Genomic DNA, 20,729 nt, shown 5'->3' on the forward strand with positions numbered 1-20,729 from the left:
TTTCCCCTGATAAGTCAGTTATTTCGTTTCCTTGCTTGTATGGGCTTTTCACTGAGCAACGGATGCGGGGAGCAGAGCATTTAAAAAATAAGAAAAATTGATGGCAAACCCACATAAAACTGGCAGAAGGAATCAGGGACAAGTTTACTACCTGGAATTATTTTTACCTTATTTTTTGAAATTTACTGGTTTTCAGATTGACAGCATCCTTTTAAAATTAAAGATGGATGAACTATCAGGGGTTCCAACCTGGAAACTTGGCTGTTGTCCTGCTATGAGTTCTGTGTTAGCCTTCAGCAAGTAAAGTTGTGTTTACCAACTCTCTGTGTGCTGCCTCTTATACAGTAAACACAGTGAACACAACCACTCAGCTTATTGACAAAGGGCAAAACATTTACCATGCCTGCCGGTGTATTGCCAAAGCTTCTGAGGGACCAGTCCTCTCCTCTTGAATAAAATAAAATGCACAAAATACAAGTATTGGATTATCTTTATGTAGTATTAGGTAGCAGTATATATACTGCATCCTGTTGGGCTTTGTTAGCTTTTCATTTTCAGGGGGATGTGACTTCTTCCCTGCTGGCTGTGCCCATTTGAGCCCAATGTGGTTGGTGTATGTTGTCCATTCCCCCAGCTCTCCTCCAGCCCCATCCCCTGCTGCAGTTCTGCTCTCATCCTCAGACCTGCTCCCAGCCATGGCCCTGGCGTCAGCCTCTGGCTCCTGGCCTGGGCTCTACTCCCAGCCACAGCCCCACTCCCTGTTGTGGACCCAACCTGGCCCCAGGTCCTAACAGTGGCTCCCAGGGGTTGGATGGACAGGTGCAAGGAGGGTGCAAAGTGAAAAGTTTGGTAACCACTGGTTAGGGCTAGAAAGGGTGTTTCTTTGGGTTGGTTTCCTACCACATCAACAAAATATGTCTGTGGGGGTAGCAATAATAATCATGGGTCTAAATGATGGAAAGGACAGAATATAAATTGATAGCAGGGTGGACAGTAAATTAAGAACTGCAAATATCAAGGGACAGTCTATTGTAGAGTATTCTTTGGAATCACATGGAAAAAGTAACTGTACTGCAGCATCCATTTTGACCTTTAATTGAATGTCTGAAAATTTTGGACAAAAATGAAGAGGCATTCTACATCCTAGTCCGTCAGTTCTGGCCATCCAGTGGGTGGCTTCAGTTATCTTGTTTCCATAGCGAATTAAATTTGCAGCAGCTCTCGGGGGATATGTAGGAGGCTGGCAACATTTTTGTCAATTGTGAGATCACTAGTAAAGATCTAACAACACTGACTCATTCCCAGAACTACAGATGTATGGACTTCTTGGAGTTCAGTTTGGCCCATTGCTAAAGAACACTGTGGCCCGTAGCTAACGTACTGGAGTTGGCTGGAGTCTTTTTAAAGATAAGGTGCTGCTCGTGTCTGTAGCACATGTGGTGAAGGGGCCATAAGACCAGTGAGTGTGTGGATAAGTTAGCAGCTAGAAGTGCAGGGGAGTGGGAGGGGGGAAGAGAGGGGCTGGAGTATTTTCAATAAATGTTAAAGGGAAACTGCCTGTTTATAAACCCTTTTATTTTTAAATAAGCAAGTGTCCTTATTTGTTTTGTTAATACTTTAATAATCTGCGTGGTATTTATTTACTCTTTGTCTTAGTTTGGACAGTGAAAGAAAACTAGCTAGTTTCACTTTTATTTCTAGTCAGATTTACTGTACCTCATGCTTCATACGGTGGGGTTCAGACAGTGTCGGCGTAGGGCTTCAAACTCTTGTATCGTTTTTTTTTATTTGCTGTCTTGAAAATAAGAATACAGAAATTCTCTGTGTGCTCGTTCCAGCTCTAGCTCAAGTCTCTGTCATGCGTACAGCAATGTTGCAAGTACTGAGCTGCTATTCCCTCCCATATAGTCACCCCCTCTTGCCATCATGGGATGTTGTGGCACTGGCATGCCAGTTCCTCTTCTCAGCTACTTGCAGGGTACCTCTACCCCACAAGTCAAAGTGTGATTGTAGCATGGGTAGGCATACTTGTGCTAGCTTTAATCTAGTTAGCACAGGTAACAACAGTAGTGAAGACATAATGGCATAGATCCTGGTGGAGACTAGCGGACTGAGTCTGTCCATAGGATCTCCAGTGGGTTTGTTCTGGGGAGGCTGGCCTGCACTGAAGCGTATGCCACCACATCTTCACTACTATTATTAGCCATGTTAAGTAGTGTGGGTAGGCATACCTTACACCTTAATTTTTGGTGTAGATATACCCTCAGTACTGTTACTGGTGGTGACCAGCCCATCTGGAGTCTCCAGGAGGAGAGAGCAAGGAGGAGGAAGAGGTGGCAGCCACATACCTCAGGGCCTTGCTGCTGGGACAGAATGGGGGAATGGAGGTTCAAGGGAGATCAAGCCCATATTCTCCATGTGAGACCCCCCTTGATGTCCTGTCCCCCATTCTCTTCCCACCACCTTTTTCCCCCTGGGATCATGTCTTTTCCTGGAGGTGATTCACAGGTCACTTTTCAGTTTCAGTTTGGGTCATTTTTTCCACAACTGGCTACGCCATGTAGAATTCATAGAATCATAGAATCATAGAATATCAGGGTTGGAAGGGACCTCAGGAGGTCATCTAGTCCAACCCCCTGCTCAAAGAAGGACCAATCCCCAACTAATTGTGTGCACTCACTGCTTACTGAAATGAACCATGGTGCTGGTATGCCTCTTAGTGTTCTATATGCTTCTGTATTCTAGTGTTTCATTAATAGTTTGGTCTACATGAATATTGTCTCTTGAACATGTGAATGTATGGCCTGAGTTCACTTGCTTTGATAACAAGAATAGAGAATTAGTCCTTATAAAAACCATCAAAATATATTAATAATGTATGTTTGTCCTGTTAAAAGCTCTTATTAGAGTTTAAGATATTTATTTTTATGTTCCAGTTAATGTTTTATTTGAATGCAATATATTAAGTTAATCTTGAATCTTTGAAACAGATTAGTTTTTAATAATATTCGTTAACTTGCAGTACTTTTCTTTGGAGTGCTGTATTGAAATGTAAATGAATAATTTTGCTTTTGCAATCAGACACAAAAAACAATAAATCATTTTAATATCCTGTGAGATTTTGTAAAGATCACAAAGTCTCAGATTACAAAACTGTTTAAAGTTAATCAGTGCTGGAGAAGAATTGGCTTTTGCGCTATACATTTTAATAAACCTTTCATTTTTAAATGTGTAGATGGTGGTAATGTTTTGGGGGATATTGTTTAAAATAGACTTACTAACCTTTAAGGAAATGTTGGATTTACTGCCTGTTTGTATAAACTAGTGTAGGCTCAAATCACAGCCTAGGTTATGTGCTGGTGCAAGGGCACGAGGGGATGCAGTCCTGCACTGGCTTCCTGCATCACCAGTAGCAGCGTGGGAAGGGACCTAGGGTTGCCAATTTTGGTTGGATGTATTCACTTTCATCACATGACATAATTTTTAATTAAAGATTAATCTTTAATTCCTGGAGACTCCAGGACAATACTGGAAAGTTGGAAACTGTAAGGGAATTAGGATCTGTAGAGCTCCTATGCATCCTCCCTCTGCAGATGGGCAGGAGAGTGTGTTGTTAGAATCAGAAGATGCCATGTTATGTTCATTTTTTAATGTAATCAGGAATGGAATGTCTATGAAATATACATAGCATTGGTTGAATACCAGAGAGCAGTTATTAAATGAGCGAGAGAGAAGGCATGATTCTTATTTTCATATAAGCACTGGTAAATTTTGGGATGTGAATTCTGCTTCTGACATTTGGGGAAGATGACATTATTTATGACAAAGGAACAGATGCATCCATGTGCTAGTATGCTGGTGATGACATCAGTTAACAGCTGGGGAACAAATGTTATTTAATTCCATACCACATGTGTGCATAAATGCATCTTCTGCCCAAGCAGTGTGATTGGTATTATTTTAAAGCTTTTGAAATATAAATCACAAGAAAAGGGACTTTTGTGTATTTATAGGTGTTTTTAAATGATGGAATATTTGGTGAGGGAGGCAGCTAATTCTCAGATGCATTTTGTTGTGCTATTTCAATCCAACAGGTTACTACACAGCCATGATCCGCTAACACCGAAGTGCAGCTCAGTGATGCTCATCCTTGAGCAATTGGAGAATTACTTCCTCATTAAATGGGGTCATAGGAAGCCATAAAATAAGCCAGGCACAATGTCCTGAAATGCATTATGATGCCTGTGTTGTGACATATCTGTATTTGTCTTCTTTTCTTTACTGCACCCCATGATTGCCTTCTCAGGGCAGATTACATCAGACACACCTGTCTCCTGTCTCTGGGCTCTATTCTCCTTGCAGTTCCTCCCCGCCCAGTCCCACATACACTCCCTTGTTCACACTCCCTTATCTCCCAACCACATTCCCTTGTTCACACTCTCTCTGATTGTGTGATGGGGTATTGCAAACCTTGGAGATTTATACAAATGGTAACTGAAAAGGTTACAAAGCTTGCAAGGAACAATAACTAAAGTTACAAAGTTTGCAAAAGGTTACAGAACTTAATGATCATCAGGGCCAGCTCTAGGTTTTTTGCTGCCCAAAGCAAAAAATTTGCCACCCCAAGTTCTGAGAGTGCAACTGCCCAAGCCAAAAAAAAAAAAAAAAAAAAAAGGAGGCCGGAATGCCGCCCCCCTGGAACTGTGCTGCCCCAAGCACGTGCTTGCTTTGCTGGTGCCTAGAGCCAGTCCTGATGATCATACTAGCAATGACTGAAAAGTTACAAATCGTACAATCTCATTCTGCTGGACTGAGCGGAGGCTTTACATAATAATGTGTGCCTGTGGGTGTTCTTTTGTCCCTACTGTCCACTTCCTTTCCTGATTGTGATAGAAAGTCTGCTGGTGTTTTCTCTCTTCCCCTTTTCCCCCTCCAAGGAGCTAAATCTGTGAGGATTGTATATGTATGTGTTGGATTCTGGTCACTAAATGCTCCTCAGGCTGCCTCATTTGTGTCTGAGTGCTCCTTTGACAGAACTTGGCCTGCTATGACTTTGAACAGAAACGGGCAGAGTCTGAGCAAAAGACTTAGTCAGAGTTACATGTAAGATCTTAGAGCCACATGTAGATCAAGAACCACACTTCTATACAGGGACATGTAGCGGGTATAGCCAGTTGTCTCTTGTAATGTGAACAGGCACATTCTCCTCTCTTTATCTTAGTGCACTAACTGCAGTAGTAACTTCAAATATATCCAGGTATAAATGACAGGAGAATCAAGCCCCTCATCAAATAAAAAAATGGAGTATTCCATTGTTTTTAGGGAAATGAACTCTGGGTAGGGTTATTATAATGGACATTGCAACATGAGGATTGTCCGCTTTCAGGACTAGAGGTTTTACAAGTTTTTATTTTATGACAGTTATAAGACTACAAATTGGAATATGAGCATTTGCAATAGAAAACTTCCATTTTTGTTAGGTGCCTGCACCATGGAACATGCTAGACATACATCTACCTCTTAGAATGTGCACATTTTCTGCGCATTTGTGTTATGCATATCACCAAGATATCCATGGACATTCAGCAGATAAAACCATCAGGATTAGATATTACCTCCATTGCATTTGCATCCTTATTGTGCTTGAGCAGGAGCAATTAAGAGGCAGGAGTAGGTGTTTTACTGCTTGTATTCATTAAAGACTAGATACCATCTTGCAAGCACTATGTATCAACACCCAATTGCTGGGTCAAACTTGAGGACTGTACTATGTTGATGCCTCACTACCAGGGCCATTGTCACATCTAGCCCCATTCCTCTGGGCATTGTATCACTGGCTAATGATCTTTCTAGGGCAGAGTGATGTGCCAGAGTGAACTCTGCTAAAAGAAATCCCTATTTTCTTGCCATCAGAGGTTGGCCTGGAACTGAGATGGAAGGTTTATTTTTTAACTCTGCTCCAGCTCCATGAAGTTCAAGGCAGTGGTGGGAGATGTTCTTCTCTCCCCTCCCAGTGAAACCAAAGAATGGAGATCTTGGTTACTGGGGGGTCGGGGGAGGAGGAAGGAGGGGATGTCTTCTCATCTCCTCCTCTGTGTGGTCAGGAGATGGAGGAATAGTAGACTGCCAGTCAGGCAGAGTAGCTGCTTCAGAAAGAAGAATTATGCTATTTTCAAGAGCAGCCAGAATGAACAGACTGAATATTTGGCTATCCAAATTCAGCTGGGAATTATCCAGCTGAATATGTATGGCTGATATTAATGTTCTTTGGTAAATTTTATATTCAATTTGCAATTCCCTATTTGAGTGACTCAGGGGATTGGGAATAGTATTTATTCAGCACTAGGTTAACATTCCATCTAAGTAAGCAGTGGTCAAAGCTAATGTGAAACGAATTGATGGTCTCAGTCAGTCCTCTAAGTACACAGGTCACCACATAACAAATGCCACCATTAAGTAGACATCTCAGCAAAGAGGCCACAGATTGAATGAGAATGAAGAATGAACTATTCTCTCATCTTTCGGGACAGTTCCTCCAGGTCAGGGCTAAGGCACATTGGCTGGGTGATGTGGAGAAGCTTGCACAGCTACTGTTTGTTCTGTACCAGTTCTGAGAAAAGAAATTCTATATCCAAGCCTGCTCAGCACCTTTCACAGACACTGCATTAAAAAAATAAAGTTTAAATATTCAATATCTGAATCCACAAATATTAGGAGAAAATTAGTCTGCTCTGCATATACTCCACCAGTTATTTAAAAACATAATTCTCAATATAAATAGACCAATTTTGGTGACTAGAAAAACATACAGGATGTATAAAAGCACCATTTGACAGTTGCACTGAAAGTATATTAAAGTATTTTGCTTACCTCCTAAATACTTAATATTTAACAGACTCCGAATTAATATCAAGCAACCTGAAAATAAACAACAACAACAACAAAAAATGGAAAAACAAAACAAAACAAAAAACCAAAAAAACAAAAACAACCAAATAAATCCAGCTATCTTAAAGGTACTATTGGATGTTAAGGATGAAATTACTGTGTCTATTCAGCATTGGTCCTCAGAAAACATTCAGTATAGCAGTTGAGGTGCAGCTAGTACACCTGATAGTGAAATTAAGTATCTCTGTTTTAGTATGATTATGCAGTTAAGTTGCCTATAAGAGGAAGAGTCCTTTTTTTGTGTAAATGGGAATTACATGCATACATGGAGAAGAACTCTCCTTATTTGAGCCGGATATGCCATTTTGGTGTTTTTTTTAGGAACAGTGTTTCATAGATTCATAGATTTTAAGATCTCTGGAATTAGAAGTTACCTGCCAGTTTTGTTGATCGTATGTTATAGAGAAAAAAACTTTTTTTTCTACATGCTTTGTAATTCTGACATAAACTGGTATTTTTTTGGCCAATTGAACAGTTTTGAGTTGAACCATAGCAAGTAGTAGTTATAAGAACAACAGTTTTTACAGTGTTTTGGTGACCTCAACCACTATCTTATGTCATTGTGGGCATATGGATAAAAAAAAGGCTGTAACACAGATAGTGTTTCTCTGATTTTAACCAGGCATACATTATTTTTGAAGAAAAATGTGTTTGTTTTTAATTAAAAAGTTAAAAATCTGTAAAAGGGGTCTTAAGAATTTCATATCTGTTGCAGCTCTGTGCAGTTGCTAAAGATGCATCAGACTCCCTAAATTCAGCTTTGTATCTGAACTATTTTATTAAAAATTGGTTATGAGAAAGTATGACAACAGGTGTGTTATAAAACTAGGGTATAGATTGTGTGGTACATGCTGTACATTTTTAAATGATCCCTGGGTCTCCCAAAGCAAGACTTTAACATTCCAGATCTTTCACTGTGCATCTGCTACTGGCATGTAGCCACCAACTCACACAGATTTAGTTGAAGTAAATGAAGTTTAGTGCACTGAGATGGAGGCTAATAAAATGGAAGGATAGTATTCTCGCTACTAGGATTCTTAAAATGAATTTTTTTTTAAATGAAGGTTTTTTTGGGGGGAGGGGCAGGGTGTGTTTGCGCATATGTGGTTTCTTTAAATTACATACCTTATATGTCCCTCTTGTTTTCCTTTACAGATGGGCTTTATACAGATTAACGAGGACTTCATATTTATTGAGCCACTCAATCACACTTTGGCTGTGACAGGTCATGCACACAGGGTGTACAGACGAAAAAGGTCCATAGAGGAGAAAGTTACAGAAAAGCTAGCTCCTCACAACCATTACTGTGGTGTTGTTACAGGTAATATAACAATCTCACTGAATAGATTTAATGCAGAGCACATATTTTTAAAGAGCACAGATAATAGTTTTTTAAAACATCATGTCTGATCATTCTTCTAGCTATAACTTTTGGTGGGCTGAGTTGTCAGAAAGTGGAACTATACATTCACTTATGGACATTGCATATTAAGTAAACTGTCATATTTTAATAACAAAAATATCAAAGTGGAAAACTTTGGCCATCTCTTAATTTGTATCCCATGTCTTGTCTCCCTGTATCATCTGGTTGGTCTCAGGTATTTACTTCATGCAGTCGTTGGACTTCAAGAGGTTCTTCAGTTTTGAAACCTCATGGTTTGAGATTTGGTTTACTTTGGGGAATATTGCTGGAACCACTTATCTTCTTAAAATGCAAACAGCATTTTAAGTGTCACAATTGTATCTATAACAATCTATAATTGTATCTTTTTTGTTTTTATGAATTAAGTTTATATGAATTGTGTGAAATACTCCAAACAGGTCCTCATTAGTGGATTTTGGGGTGGAAAAAAGTTGCATGATAATTTGGCACACAGTGGTATGTTGTTAATATTTATTAGCAAAAAAGTCTTTTGTGAGAGATGACATTCTGTTGAACTTGTCTCTCCACCAACTCTACCTTCTACCAGTGGAAAAAAGCTGTGGGAGGCCGAAGTTTGACAGTTCTGTACCCAGACCTGTGGTGCTTTTAGGGGTATGAGAAACTTGAGTTTGTTCAGGAAAGAAACAAAAAAACCAGTGGGATTTTTTACATTTATCATTCTCCCACCCTGCCCCCTGAACATCTGTGCCACTTTGAAGTATTAACATGAACAGAGCATATACCTGAAAGATTTTTCATCCTGGAAAAATTAGACTCTAATTTCAACACTTGAATGAAAACTTAATTCTAAAAAGTTAAAAGGGAAATGATTAAGTAGCCCAAGGCTCTTATTATGCTTATGAACGAATAAGTAAACTGTATAAACTTCCCCCTGTAATTGCTCTGTCTGTGTTTGTTTATCTGTACCAGTAAGAAGTGTTCACTGAAAGTAGAAACTTCTTCTTTGAGGAGTGTCCCTGTTGGTGCTCCACTTTAGGTGTCTTGGCACCCTGCGCTTGTCGTCGGAGATTTGTAGTAGCAGTGCCCCAGTTGGCCGCGCAGATGTGGCAGCCATCTCACACCGCTTCAAGCGGCTACTTAGCGTGCGCAGCCAATTGTCCCTCAGTTTCTTCTCTTCTGTCTTTGACTTGAGTCGGAGTGACAGCAGTCCCCCTGTCTATTTCATAAATTGCTTATATTCCCATCTTTATTTATCCTTTTTGTTGGTTTTCTTCCCTTTCCCCTCCTTATTTACCTACTAAAAAAAAAAAAAAACAAAAACAAAGCAAAACTTTGTTTTGTTTGTCCCCCTCCCTCCACTAGTGGGTCTCCGCCGATGGTAACTGAACTGTGGCCGTTTTCTATTGTCCTGAACCTCCTCAGGCATGCCTAGTTCCCCCGGCTTTAAACGTTGCCTGACCTGCTGGCTATCAATTCCTGTATCGGATGGTCATGCTCAGTGCATCGGCTGTCTCGGGGAAACCCATGTACCACAGAAGTGTTTCCACTGCAAGAAACTATTTGCCAGGACACTGAAAGCCAGGGACTTCCAATTAAAATTATTAATGATGGAGAAATCCCTCAGGCCAGCTTCTAACCCAGAGTCCAGGACTCCTCCTGGGCAATGGTCTCCAGCAGCAGCTTCAGACAAGGGGCTCTACCCAAATCGTGTCTAAGGACCTAAGAAGGCGACTAAACATTGGTTGCAGTCATCACCCCCTAAAAAGAAGCAGTCTCCTGATGAGAAATCTGCCCTGGTACCGACAACCTCGGACTGAGAAGCACTGGGAACATCCAGTACCGAGACATCCCGAGGAGCCAAGGCACTGATGTGACCAGGCTCTCACTCAGTTGCACGAGCCAGAGCTAAGCTCCCTAGCTCGGCACCAACAGTGCCAAAGAACACCTCAGCACCAGCTAGTGTAATGGCACCACCTGCTGCATATACACAGCCTAACAAGACCTCAGCACCATCAGAGCTTACTACGCTGCCATCCATGGCACCAAGCTTCCTGGTACCACAACCCTTCATCAGACAGGCGGACCTGGCTATCTCCTCCACCCCTCCGTTCAGCATCGATGGCACCCCCGTCAGGCCAGGACTGAGCTGAATAGGCGCTCTATTAGATCTGCACCCCCACTATCCAGTGATGAGGACAAAGAGGATGACTCAAGCCTTTACACCCCTCATCATTCCTTCCCGAAACCAGGACCTTCTCACCAACAACCACCTATGGAAGGGTACAGCTGGCAGACACTACCATGGATGCCTCCGCCCATCGTTATGCCACCCAATTGGCCATACTGGGACCCATGTGCAATCTACAGGGCCCAGACTCTTAAACCTTCCAACCCACCAGCACCAAGGACTACCCAGGCCCCTTCAACCATGGGCTCACCATCATCTCAAGCCCAAGAGGGAGAGGAGCTCTAAGAGGTCCCTGAAGGCGATACACTGCCACCCACCCATTTTTTGTCCTCATCCCTGGATGAAACAATTATGCCACTGCTGCCCACTACAGGTGACAATTTTAAATCCTTTCAGTGCTTATTCAAAAGAGTGGCAGAATCCCTGGACATCTCTTTAGCACAGCTGCCAGAGACCCAGCACAAACTCACTGACATCTTGCAGCATCTCCGTCAGCAAAGATATCTCTGCCCATTAACTCAGCCATTGTCCCACCATCCTGTAAAGGCTCAGACAGAAAATACTATGTACCAGCGAAAGGAGCTGAATTCCTGTTCACTCATCTGGTCCGAATTCACTGGTCATAGAGGTGGTGCACCAAAGGGGAAAACAACCCCAGTCAAAAACCACACCTTATGACAAGGACTGGAAAAGGCTTGACCTCTTTGGCTGCAAATCTTACTCCTCAATCTCATTACAATTTCATATAGCAAATTACTCAGCTCTTTCAGCAAAATATACCTACAACTTGTTCAACAAAATGAAATCCTTTATTGATCAACTGCCAGAGGAAGCAAAGGAACAATACAAAGCTAATGTTAGGGAGGGTTTCTTAATCACCAGAACAGCACTGAAGGCCTCTCTCGACTCTGCCAACAGGGCAGTCTGATCCATAGCCACGTCAGTTGTCATGCATCGAGCATCATGGCTCCACCTCTCTGGATTCCCTAGGGAAGTACAAGTACAAGTTGTGGACCTGCCCTTTGGGTGCCAAAAACTATTTGATGAGAGCACAGTTGCATCTCTTCATACCTTAAAGGAATCATGAACAACCTTGAAGACCTTGGGTATTTACGTTCCCCCAAACAAGAAAAAACAGGGCTGATTTTATACCCAAAGATTCCATCCCGCCCTTTACTCCCAACCCCAGAGACAATATGATCAATGCCGCAAGCAAAAACAAGTGAGGCACAGGCAGAACCAGAATCAACCTGCCACGTCTCAATCTTCAACATCCTGTCAATCATTTTGAAGTACTGGTTGTGGGCTCAAGACCTCTATCTTCTCCCATGCTGGATTATCAGATGACCTCCAGTCTCTTTGGAAACCGCCTGTTACCACACTACCCAGTCTGGAACAACATCACCACAGACAAATGGGTGCTGCAAATTGTCCAGAAGGGTTACTCTATCCATTTATTTCTACTCCCCCTACCCATCCACCTTCTCTGTCCCTCTTCAGGGACCTCTCCCATGAGACCCTGTTGCAGCAGGAAATAAACCATTTCCTGCAACTAGGAGCCATGGAAATAGTACCACTCCAACACGGTTTTATTCCCATTATTTTCTCACACAGAAAAAGAATGGTAAATGGAGACCCAGGCAAGCTTATGCAAACTCATCAAGTTTGTAAGGATGCAGTGTTTCAAAATGGTAACCCTAGGAACCATAATTCTGTCATTAGAGAAAGGAGATTGGCTCTTGGGAGCTTCATGCTGACTCTTTGGGGTAGAGAAGAAACCAAAGGATGGTTGGCTGCGCACGCTAAGTAGCCGCTCGGAGTGGCATTAGTTGACTGCCACACGTGCACAGCGAACCATGGCAATGCAACTACAAATCTCTGATTACAAGCGCAGGACGCCAAGACATTGAAAGTGAACGCTCACAGGAACAATCATCTTGAAGAACTTCAGTTACTGCACAAGGTGAGTAACCTTCTCTTTTGCTCTTGCAGCCTATTGCTTCTGTCCTTTAATCAGTGCTAAGTGTGTGGGGTCTGGGGAGGGGAGAAGAATGGCTGGGGCTAAATGATTCAAGAAACAAACTCTTGCAAAAGGGTATGATAGGATATGTTTATTACCAGTGATCCTTCCACTATCTCTGACACTGGACAAGATACCCTAGCAGGGAAAAATCAAGTTTAGTTTATTCTAACCATCTTAAGCACTAGGTTCTGTGCTAGTGCAAATGTCCAGCCATGTGGCTCAAATTGCATGATCAGGCACTTACAATATATCAGTTTCAGTAATGATCTGCACCACCAGACTGGAAAACTTAGTCAGTTTCAGCTGTCTTTATAATTCATGTGTGTTGAAGTCATAGAAAAGCTTTTCAGCAGCAATTATGTGCAATATGTTAGAAAACTCCTACATTGGACAGGTTAACAAAACATAAATTGTGGATTTTACAAATATTGCCAGAGGCTTCTGTAATATTCCCTTGTTTGTGCATTGCTGCTTTGATCAATCTTTATCTGTTCATCACTCGGAAGAATTATTTTTTTCAGTACACTGCAGCAATCTAGACCTTCCTTTTCTAGCAGGGTGCATGCCTTCTGAAGCACTTTGGTATGGCAGTCTTGAGATTTAGTGGTCGATACTTTTATTGGTGGTTTGGGGCCAAATTGATCACAAAGGTTGGCTAGCTATCATAGAATCATAGAAATGTAGGGCTGGAGGGGACCATAAGAGGTCATCTAGTTCATCCCCCTTGTGCTGAGGCAGGACCAAGTATACCAACATCATGATACCAACATCATGACACCATGAGAGGTATTTGAGCAGTCTGTTCTTAAAAACCTCCAATGATGGGGATTCAACAACCTCCCTTGGTAACTATTTCAGTGCTTTACTATCCTTTATAGTTAGAAAGTTTTCCCTAATATCTAACCTAAATCTCCCTCACTACAGATTAAGCGGATTACTTCTTGTCTTACCTTCAGTGGACATAAAGAATAGTTGATCACAGTCCTCTTCTAACAGTCCTTAACATATTTGAATGCTGTTGTTATGTCTCCACTTGATCTTCTTTTCTCAAGACGAAACATGCCCAGTTTTCTAAACCTTTTATCATTTTTGTTGCTCTCCTTTGGACTCTCTCCAGTTTGTCCACATCTTTCTTAAAGTGTGGTGCCCAAAACTGGAGACAATACTCCAGCTGAGGCCTCACCAGTGCTGAGTAGAGTGAAACAATTACCTCCTGTGTCTTGCATATGTTAATACACCCCGGAATGGTATTAGCCTTTTTCGCAACAGCACCACATTAGACTCATAGACTATAAGGTCATAAAGGACCATCATGATCACCTAGTCTGACCTCCTGTACGTTGCAGGCCAAAGAATCTCACCCACCCACTCCTATAATAGACCTCTAACCTCTGGCTGGGTTGGTGAAGTTCTCAATCATGATTTAAAGACTTCTAGTTACAGAGAATTCACCATTTACACTGGGTTAAACCACCAACTGACTCATGCCCCATGCTGCAGAGGAAGGCGAACCCCCTTCCCCCGCCACAGGGTCTCTGCCTATCTGACCTAGGGGGAAATTTCTTCCCAACCCCAAATATGGCAATCAGTTAGACCCTGAGCATGTGGGCAAGACCCACCAGCCAGATACCTGGAAAGAATTCTCTGTAGTAACTCAGAGCCCTCCCCATCTAGTGTCCCATCACAGTCTGTTGCAAATATTTGCTAACAGTTGCAGATCGGCTACATGCCATTGTAGGCAGTCTCATCATGATATCCCCTCCTTAAAATTATCAAGAGGAGTTAGGGTTTTTGCCCCCACTGATCCCCTTGGAAGTCTGGTCCAGAACTTCATCCTCTGATGGTTAGAAATCTTTGTCTAATTTCAAGCCAAAACTTGTTGATGGCCACTTTATATCCATTTGTTCTTGTGTTCACTTAACTTAAGTAACTCCTCTCCCTCCCTGGTATTTATTCTTCTGATGTATTTATAGAGAGCATTCATATCTCCCCTCAGCCTTCTTTTGGTAAGGCTAACCAAGCCAAGCTCTTTGAGTCTCCTCTGATAAGGTACGTTTTCCATTCCTCAGATCATCCTCGTAGCCCGTCTCTGCATCTGTTCCAGTTTGAATTCATTTTTCTTAAACATGGGAGACCAGAATTGCACAAAGTATTCCAGATGAAGTCTCACTGTTGTCTTGTATAATGGCATAAACACTTCCCCTGTCTCTATGGGAAATACTTCGCCTGATGCATGCTAGAACTGCATTACCGTTTTTCACAGCTGCATCACTTTGGCGGCTCTTAGTCCATCCTGTGATCAACCAATTCACCCATTTTTGGTTCATGTTCAATTTGTGATCTGTATAACCTCCTGATCCTTTTCTTCAACACTACCAGCTAGCCAGTTTCCCCCATTTTGTAGCTGTGTATTTGTTTTTTGTTTCCTAAATGTAGTTCTTTGCACTTGTCTTTATTGCATTTTATCTTGTTCATTTCAGACCAATTCTCTAATTTGTTAAGGTCACTTTGAATTGTAATCATGTCCTCCAAAGTGCTTGCAATCTCTTCCAGCTTTGTGTCATCTGCAAAGCATACACTCTACTTCATCACCCAAGGCATTAATGAAAATATTGTATAGTACTGGACCTGAGACAGACCCCTATAGGACCCCATTAGATATAGGTCCTCCCAAGTGACAGATAGCCTCTGATAACCAGTTGTATACCCATCTTATAGTAATTTCATCTAGACCACATTTTTCTAGTTTGTTTATGAGACTGTTATGTGGGACTGTGTCAGAAGCATTACTAAAATAAAGATATAACATATCAACTGCTTCTTCCCATCCACTAGGTTAGTATCCCAGTCAAAGAAGGAAATAAGAATGATTTGCCATGATTTGTTCTTGACAAATCCATGTTGGCTATTATATATAGGATGCTATTATCCTTTAGATGCTTACAAATTGATTGTAATTTTTCCAGTATCTTTCTAGGTATCAAAATTAGATTGACTGGTCTATAACTCCTTAGGTTCTTCTTTTCCCCCCCTTTAAAGATCATGCCTCAATGATCTCACCAATGGTGTACTAAAAGCCATTAGAGGGAACACATATCTGTGCTGAATGTGTTGGAGGATCATTAAGGCTAATAGCTGTGCATACAGAACTGGAAAAGACAATCAAATAAGGTATTATTTGTTGTCTATTCCTGTTGGAATGGTTTGAAAGATGATGCACAGTGAAACAGTTTTTTGGGGGGTTTGTGGGAGGGACAAAGAACCTGTAAGCAAAAAGACATGTCCTGGCACACACAGATTTCCTGTGTGTGCGTAGATCTGCCTGCCTCTTTTATTGGAGACGTGTTTGTGTGTGGGGACTTGACTAGATGATGCATTGTTGCATGCCAGCTGGAGTCTAAACTCTAGTCCACACAGCATTTTGTGCACTAACTGTCCTTGTGGACCCTGCTGGGATGCACTAACAGGTCCCAAGTGTGTGTTGATGTGGTACTATTTCTGACTATATCAGTGCACACTAGGAACTTTAAATGAGTGCCAGCAGGGTCCACATGGACAGTTAGTGTGCAACACGCTGGTGTGCACAAAATTTACACCCCAGCAATTTTAACCCCCCCCCACACACACCTTTTTTGTTTCCGTCAGCGCAGCCACTTCCGACATGCCTGGCTCTCCCAGTTTTAAGCACTGCTCTAACTGTAATGATGCCATCCCTCTTTCAGATGGCCATTCTAAATATACTAAATGTTTGGGGGTGTCCCACCTCCTCCAAAAATGTGCCCACTGCAGCAAGTCGAAATCCAGGGCATGCAAAGACAGGGAGCTAAAACTACTCCTGCTGCAAAAATCTCTCGGACCAACCTCAGACCTGGGCTCTTACTCTGCTGTACACCGCAGCCCCCCTGCTTCAAAGAGACAAAAGAAAACCTGAAAAAACCATCAGTCTCTCTCACACAGAAAGGCTTTTTGCAGGGACAAGCCTTCTCCGGGTACTGCTTCCCTCCCCGCGCTCCCCTGGCTGAGTACCTTTGATGCGCCTGGCTCCTCTGGCGCCACGCAAAACCCACCTGCGGCTGCGGCGATTGCACTAACCTCCAGGGCCAAGGCTTCAGGCTTTCAGTTGCCTGCCTCTCACACGGCACCATTTGGCACCGCAGTGGAAGCGGTGCCAATGCATACCAGCCTGCCTGACCCCCCGGAGGCTCCTCTCACTCTCCCGGCACCATCAGCCTTTGAGCTAGCCAGCAGTGACAGAACACTCGGGACACGAGTGCAGAGGAATCCCTCCTCAAAACAAATTCCTCTCGCTCAGCCCTCCCCTCACAGAGGCACTGCGGCACCGCAATTCACACACTCAAGGGACCTCCTGGTGTCACCTATCTTGCAATCACCGCTACTTAACACCTACTTCTCTCCGGACACTCAGGCAAGGTCCGCACAGCTTTCCTCCAGTGATGAGGAATCTGGGCTGCAGGGAGAATGTTCACCTTATCAGATCTCCCATCCACAGACCCCAGTCAAGAGTGGTCATAGAAAAGTGCCTCGTCCTACTCCGAGGGTCCTGCCCCATGGTGTGTGAACCCCTAGATGGCACCACCCATGCCCTTCCCTCCACAGTGGCAGTATTGGGCTCCATTATACTCAGGACCACACTCATTATACCAATGTAGCCAGGCGTGAGACCTGCTCGGTACCACCAGCTGACGACCCTGCCACTGACTCCAGACACCAGGCTGTCACAACCGCAAGAGCAAGCACAGCCTGCCTCTAACCTGGTAGAACCAGTTGTTCCGCCTGATGAAGCATTGTTTCCTCCTCCCCGACATTTTCGGATGACTTCTCAAAATTTCAAGACCTGTTTGGAAGAGTTGCCAATGAGTTATGACTTAACCTGGAGGACGTCCCTGAACAGCAGCATGAGCTAACTGAAATCCTGCAGTCGCCTTCTTCTTCTAGAATTGCATTACCTATCAACGCAGCCCTTTTAGAACCTGCCAAGGCCATTTGGCAAACCCCGGCTGCAAGCCTGCCTTCCTGTAAGAGAGCGGATCGAAAGCACTTTATTCCTTCCAAGGGCTCGGAATTCCTTTTTACTCACCTAGCGCCAAACTCGCTGGTAGTAGACACTGTTAATCAAAAGAACAAACATCAGTTTCCCCGCTCCACTCCTTCCAACAAGGACAGTAAGTGATTAGATCTGCTCAGATGTAAGGTATACACTTCTTCCATGTTGCAGTTTCGCATTGCTAATTACACAGCTGTTCTAGCAAAGTACAACCACAAAAATTACAATAAATTCATGGACTTCGTTGTTTCTTTTCTTCTGGAATGTGATCAATAATCTACAGCCATAGCTTCTGAGGGACAAATCATCTCCCACGCTGCTCTTCAAGCTGCCCTTGATGTGGCCAATACTGCAGCATGGTCCACTGCCACAGCACTCGTGATGTGCCGAGGGTCATGGCTCTCATCCTCTTCCTTTCCCCAGGAGGTCCAGAGTACCATTAAGGATCTCCCCTTGGACGGTGACAAACTATTCGCCTCCACCACAAATGACGTACTCCACTCCATGAAGGACTCCAGGGCAACTCTCTGGTCTCTAGGAATTCAAACCCCTACAACCAGAAGGTGACAATATAGATACCAGCCTTACCAGCGACCACGCTACCCCACATACACCCAGCAATTCTATAGATCTCATGAGCAACAGCAACAACAGAGACCCAGATACCAATGCCACCATCCCACTTCCTCGCCAGCGTCTCAACCCCCTCTGACCAATAAGCAAATCTGAAGCCTTGGTTGAGGGTATAGAAAACAATATTCCCACTTCAGCGCTTACACTGCCTGCCTCTATTTTTGGTCACCGCCTAAGCCCATTCTCCCATCAATAGCAAAATATTACCACCGACAACTAGGCTTTAGAGGTCATCACTGTTGGCTATTCTATCCCTTTCCTCTCCCCGCCTTCCACCCACCCCCCCTCCCAGTCCTTCTTCAGGGACCTCTCTCACGAGCAACTGCTCCTCCAAGAAGTACAACATCTCCTTCAATTGGGGGCAGTGGAAATTGTGCCCGAACAACACAGAGGGAAAGGTTTCTATTCCCATTACTTCTTAACAGAAAAGAAAACTGGGGGATGGCGACCGATCCTTGACCTCAGGCGGCTAAACAAATTTATCAAAAAGCAAAAGTGCAAAATGGTGACCCTCACCACCATAATCCTAGTGCTGGAGCAGGGAGATTGGTTTTCAGCCCTCAATCTACAGGACACCTATTTTCATGTGCTTATACATTCGGCCCACAGATGTTTTCTTCATTTTACCCTCGGTTCGACACATTTTCAATACAGTGTGTAGCCCTTTGGCTTATCTACCGCCCCCCGAGTTTTCTCCAAACTCCTAGCCGTGGTTACTGCCCACCGTCAGGAAACAGGGGGTTATAATATTTCCTTACCTCAACGATTGTCTCCTCAAAGCCTCAACACTCGACGAAACTCTTTGATTTATTCAGCTTTCCATCGCTTGCTTCCTTTCCCTTGGCCAACAAATAAAAACAAACTCACCTTATCTCCTGCACAACAACTGGAGTTCATAGGAGCGCATCTCGATTCCTAAACGGGAATAGCGTCTCTCCTGCTCAATCGTTTCAACACCATAAAACTCCTGATTACAAAACTTCGCAACAGTCCCCAGGTCACTACACGAGACTGCCTGCAACTATTAGGCCACATGGCCTTGTGTACTTTAATGGTCAAAAATGCATGCCTATACATGAGGTGCTTTCAAGCTTGGTTGACCCCGGTTTACAGACCAAATGTACATGCTCTAAACAAGCCTCTATCCATACCCTTCAGAGTCAAAGACTCCCTCCAATGGTGGACAGTTCCCTCCAACCTCTGCTCAGGAGTCCCTTTTCTCCAGGACTCCCCATCACTCATAATGACTACTGATGCATCCCACATGTCCCACCACACAGCCCAGGGGCTATGGTCTTCCACCGAAGCCTCCCTACACATAAATGTCCTAGAACTGTGAGCCATATGCAATGCATGCTGTCACTTCCTCCTATTCATTCAGAACAAACATGTTCGGATAACGACAGACAACATCGCATGCATGTTCTATGTCAAGAGGCAGGGAGGGGCTTGATCTCACTTGCTTTGCACAGAAGCCGTGAAGCTCTGGATCAGCTGCCTATCTTCCCGGGGCCCTGAATACCACTGCGGACGAACGAAGCAGACATTTTCCCTGGGATCACGAATGGGAGATAAACGACACGATCATATGCAATATATTCTGGTTTGTGGCTATCCAACCCTGGACCTCTTCGCGACTGCGAAGAACAAGAAATGTCCCGAATTTTGCTCCAGAGCTGGATTGGACAAACATTCCCTAGGAGATGCATTCCTGATCTCATGGGATCAACACTTAATGTATGCTTTCCCCGCAATACCAATTCTCCACAGAGTTCTGACAAAGATACGAACAGATTGTGCCACAGTAATTCTGATTGCCCTGTCATGGCCCAGACAACCATGGTATCTGTTCCACACCAGAATGTCAATTCGTCCACTAATTTCATTGCCCCTCACTCCAAATCTCCTATCGCAGCAACATGGTTGATTTCTTCACCTCAACCTGTCCATGCTTCACCTCAAAGCTTGGTTCATACGGTGGTTTTCCCAAAACGAATTCACATGCTCTGAGGAGGTTCAAAGTGTGCTCCTACATAGCAGAACACAATCTACTCACGTCACCTATCTCCGAAAGTGGAAGCGATTCACACAATGGTGCTCAACGAAACAACTTCCTCCTACTTCTGCACCTCTTCTGCCCATACTTGACTATCTATTAGACCTTAAGCAATGTGGTCTTTCTTTTTGCTCCATCAAAATCCACTTAGCTGCTATTACAACTTTTCATGACAAGATCAACGATACCTCTGTTTTTGCTCATCCAATCACCAAGCGTTTTCTCAAAGGACTCCAAACCCTATACCAGGACATTAAACCTCCTAACCGTCGGTGGGACCTTCACTTCATATTATCCTGCTTAACTCAACAACCATTTGAGCCCCTAGCAACTTGCTCCTGCTTACACCTCTCTATGAAAACAGCATTCTTGTTGGCAATCACCTCCGCCAGGTGTGCAGGAGAAATAGCAGCTCTGATGGCGGACCCACCA

The 20,729-nt window shown here is 43.4% G+C and overlaps 1 protein-coding gene across 1 annotated transcript in view; it reads left to right on the forward strand.

Moving 5' to 3' along the window:
• The window catches only part of ADAMTS19 (ADAM metallopeptidase with thrombospondin type 1 motif 19), a 274,323-nt gene that overhangs the window by 40,185 nt on the left and 213,409 nt on the right, over nucleotides 1-20,729 (forward strand). Inside the window, exon 3 of the mRNA XM_007056790.4 lies at nucleotides 8,104-8,269. Within this exon, the coding sequence (XP_007056852.3) occupies nucleotides 8,104-8,269 (166 nt within the window). The remainder of the gene's footprint in view (nucleotides 1-8,103; nucleotides 8,270-20,729) is intronic.

Source organism: Chelonia mydas, chromosome 5, assembly GCF_015237465.2.
Source record: "Chelonia mydas isolate rCheMyd1 chromosome 5, rCheMyd1.pri.v2, whole genome shotgun sequence".
Lineage (NCBI taxonomy): Eukaryota > Metazoa > Chordata > Testudines > Cheloniidae > Chelonia > Chelonia mydas.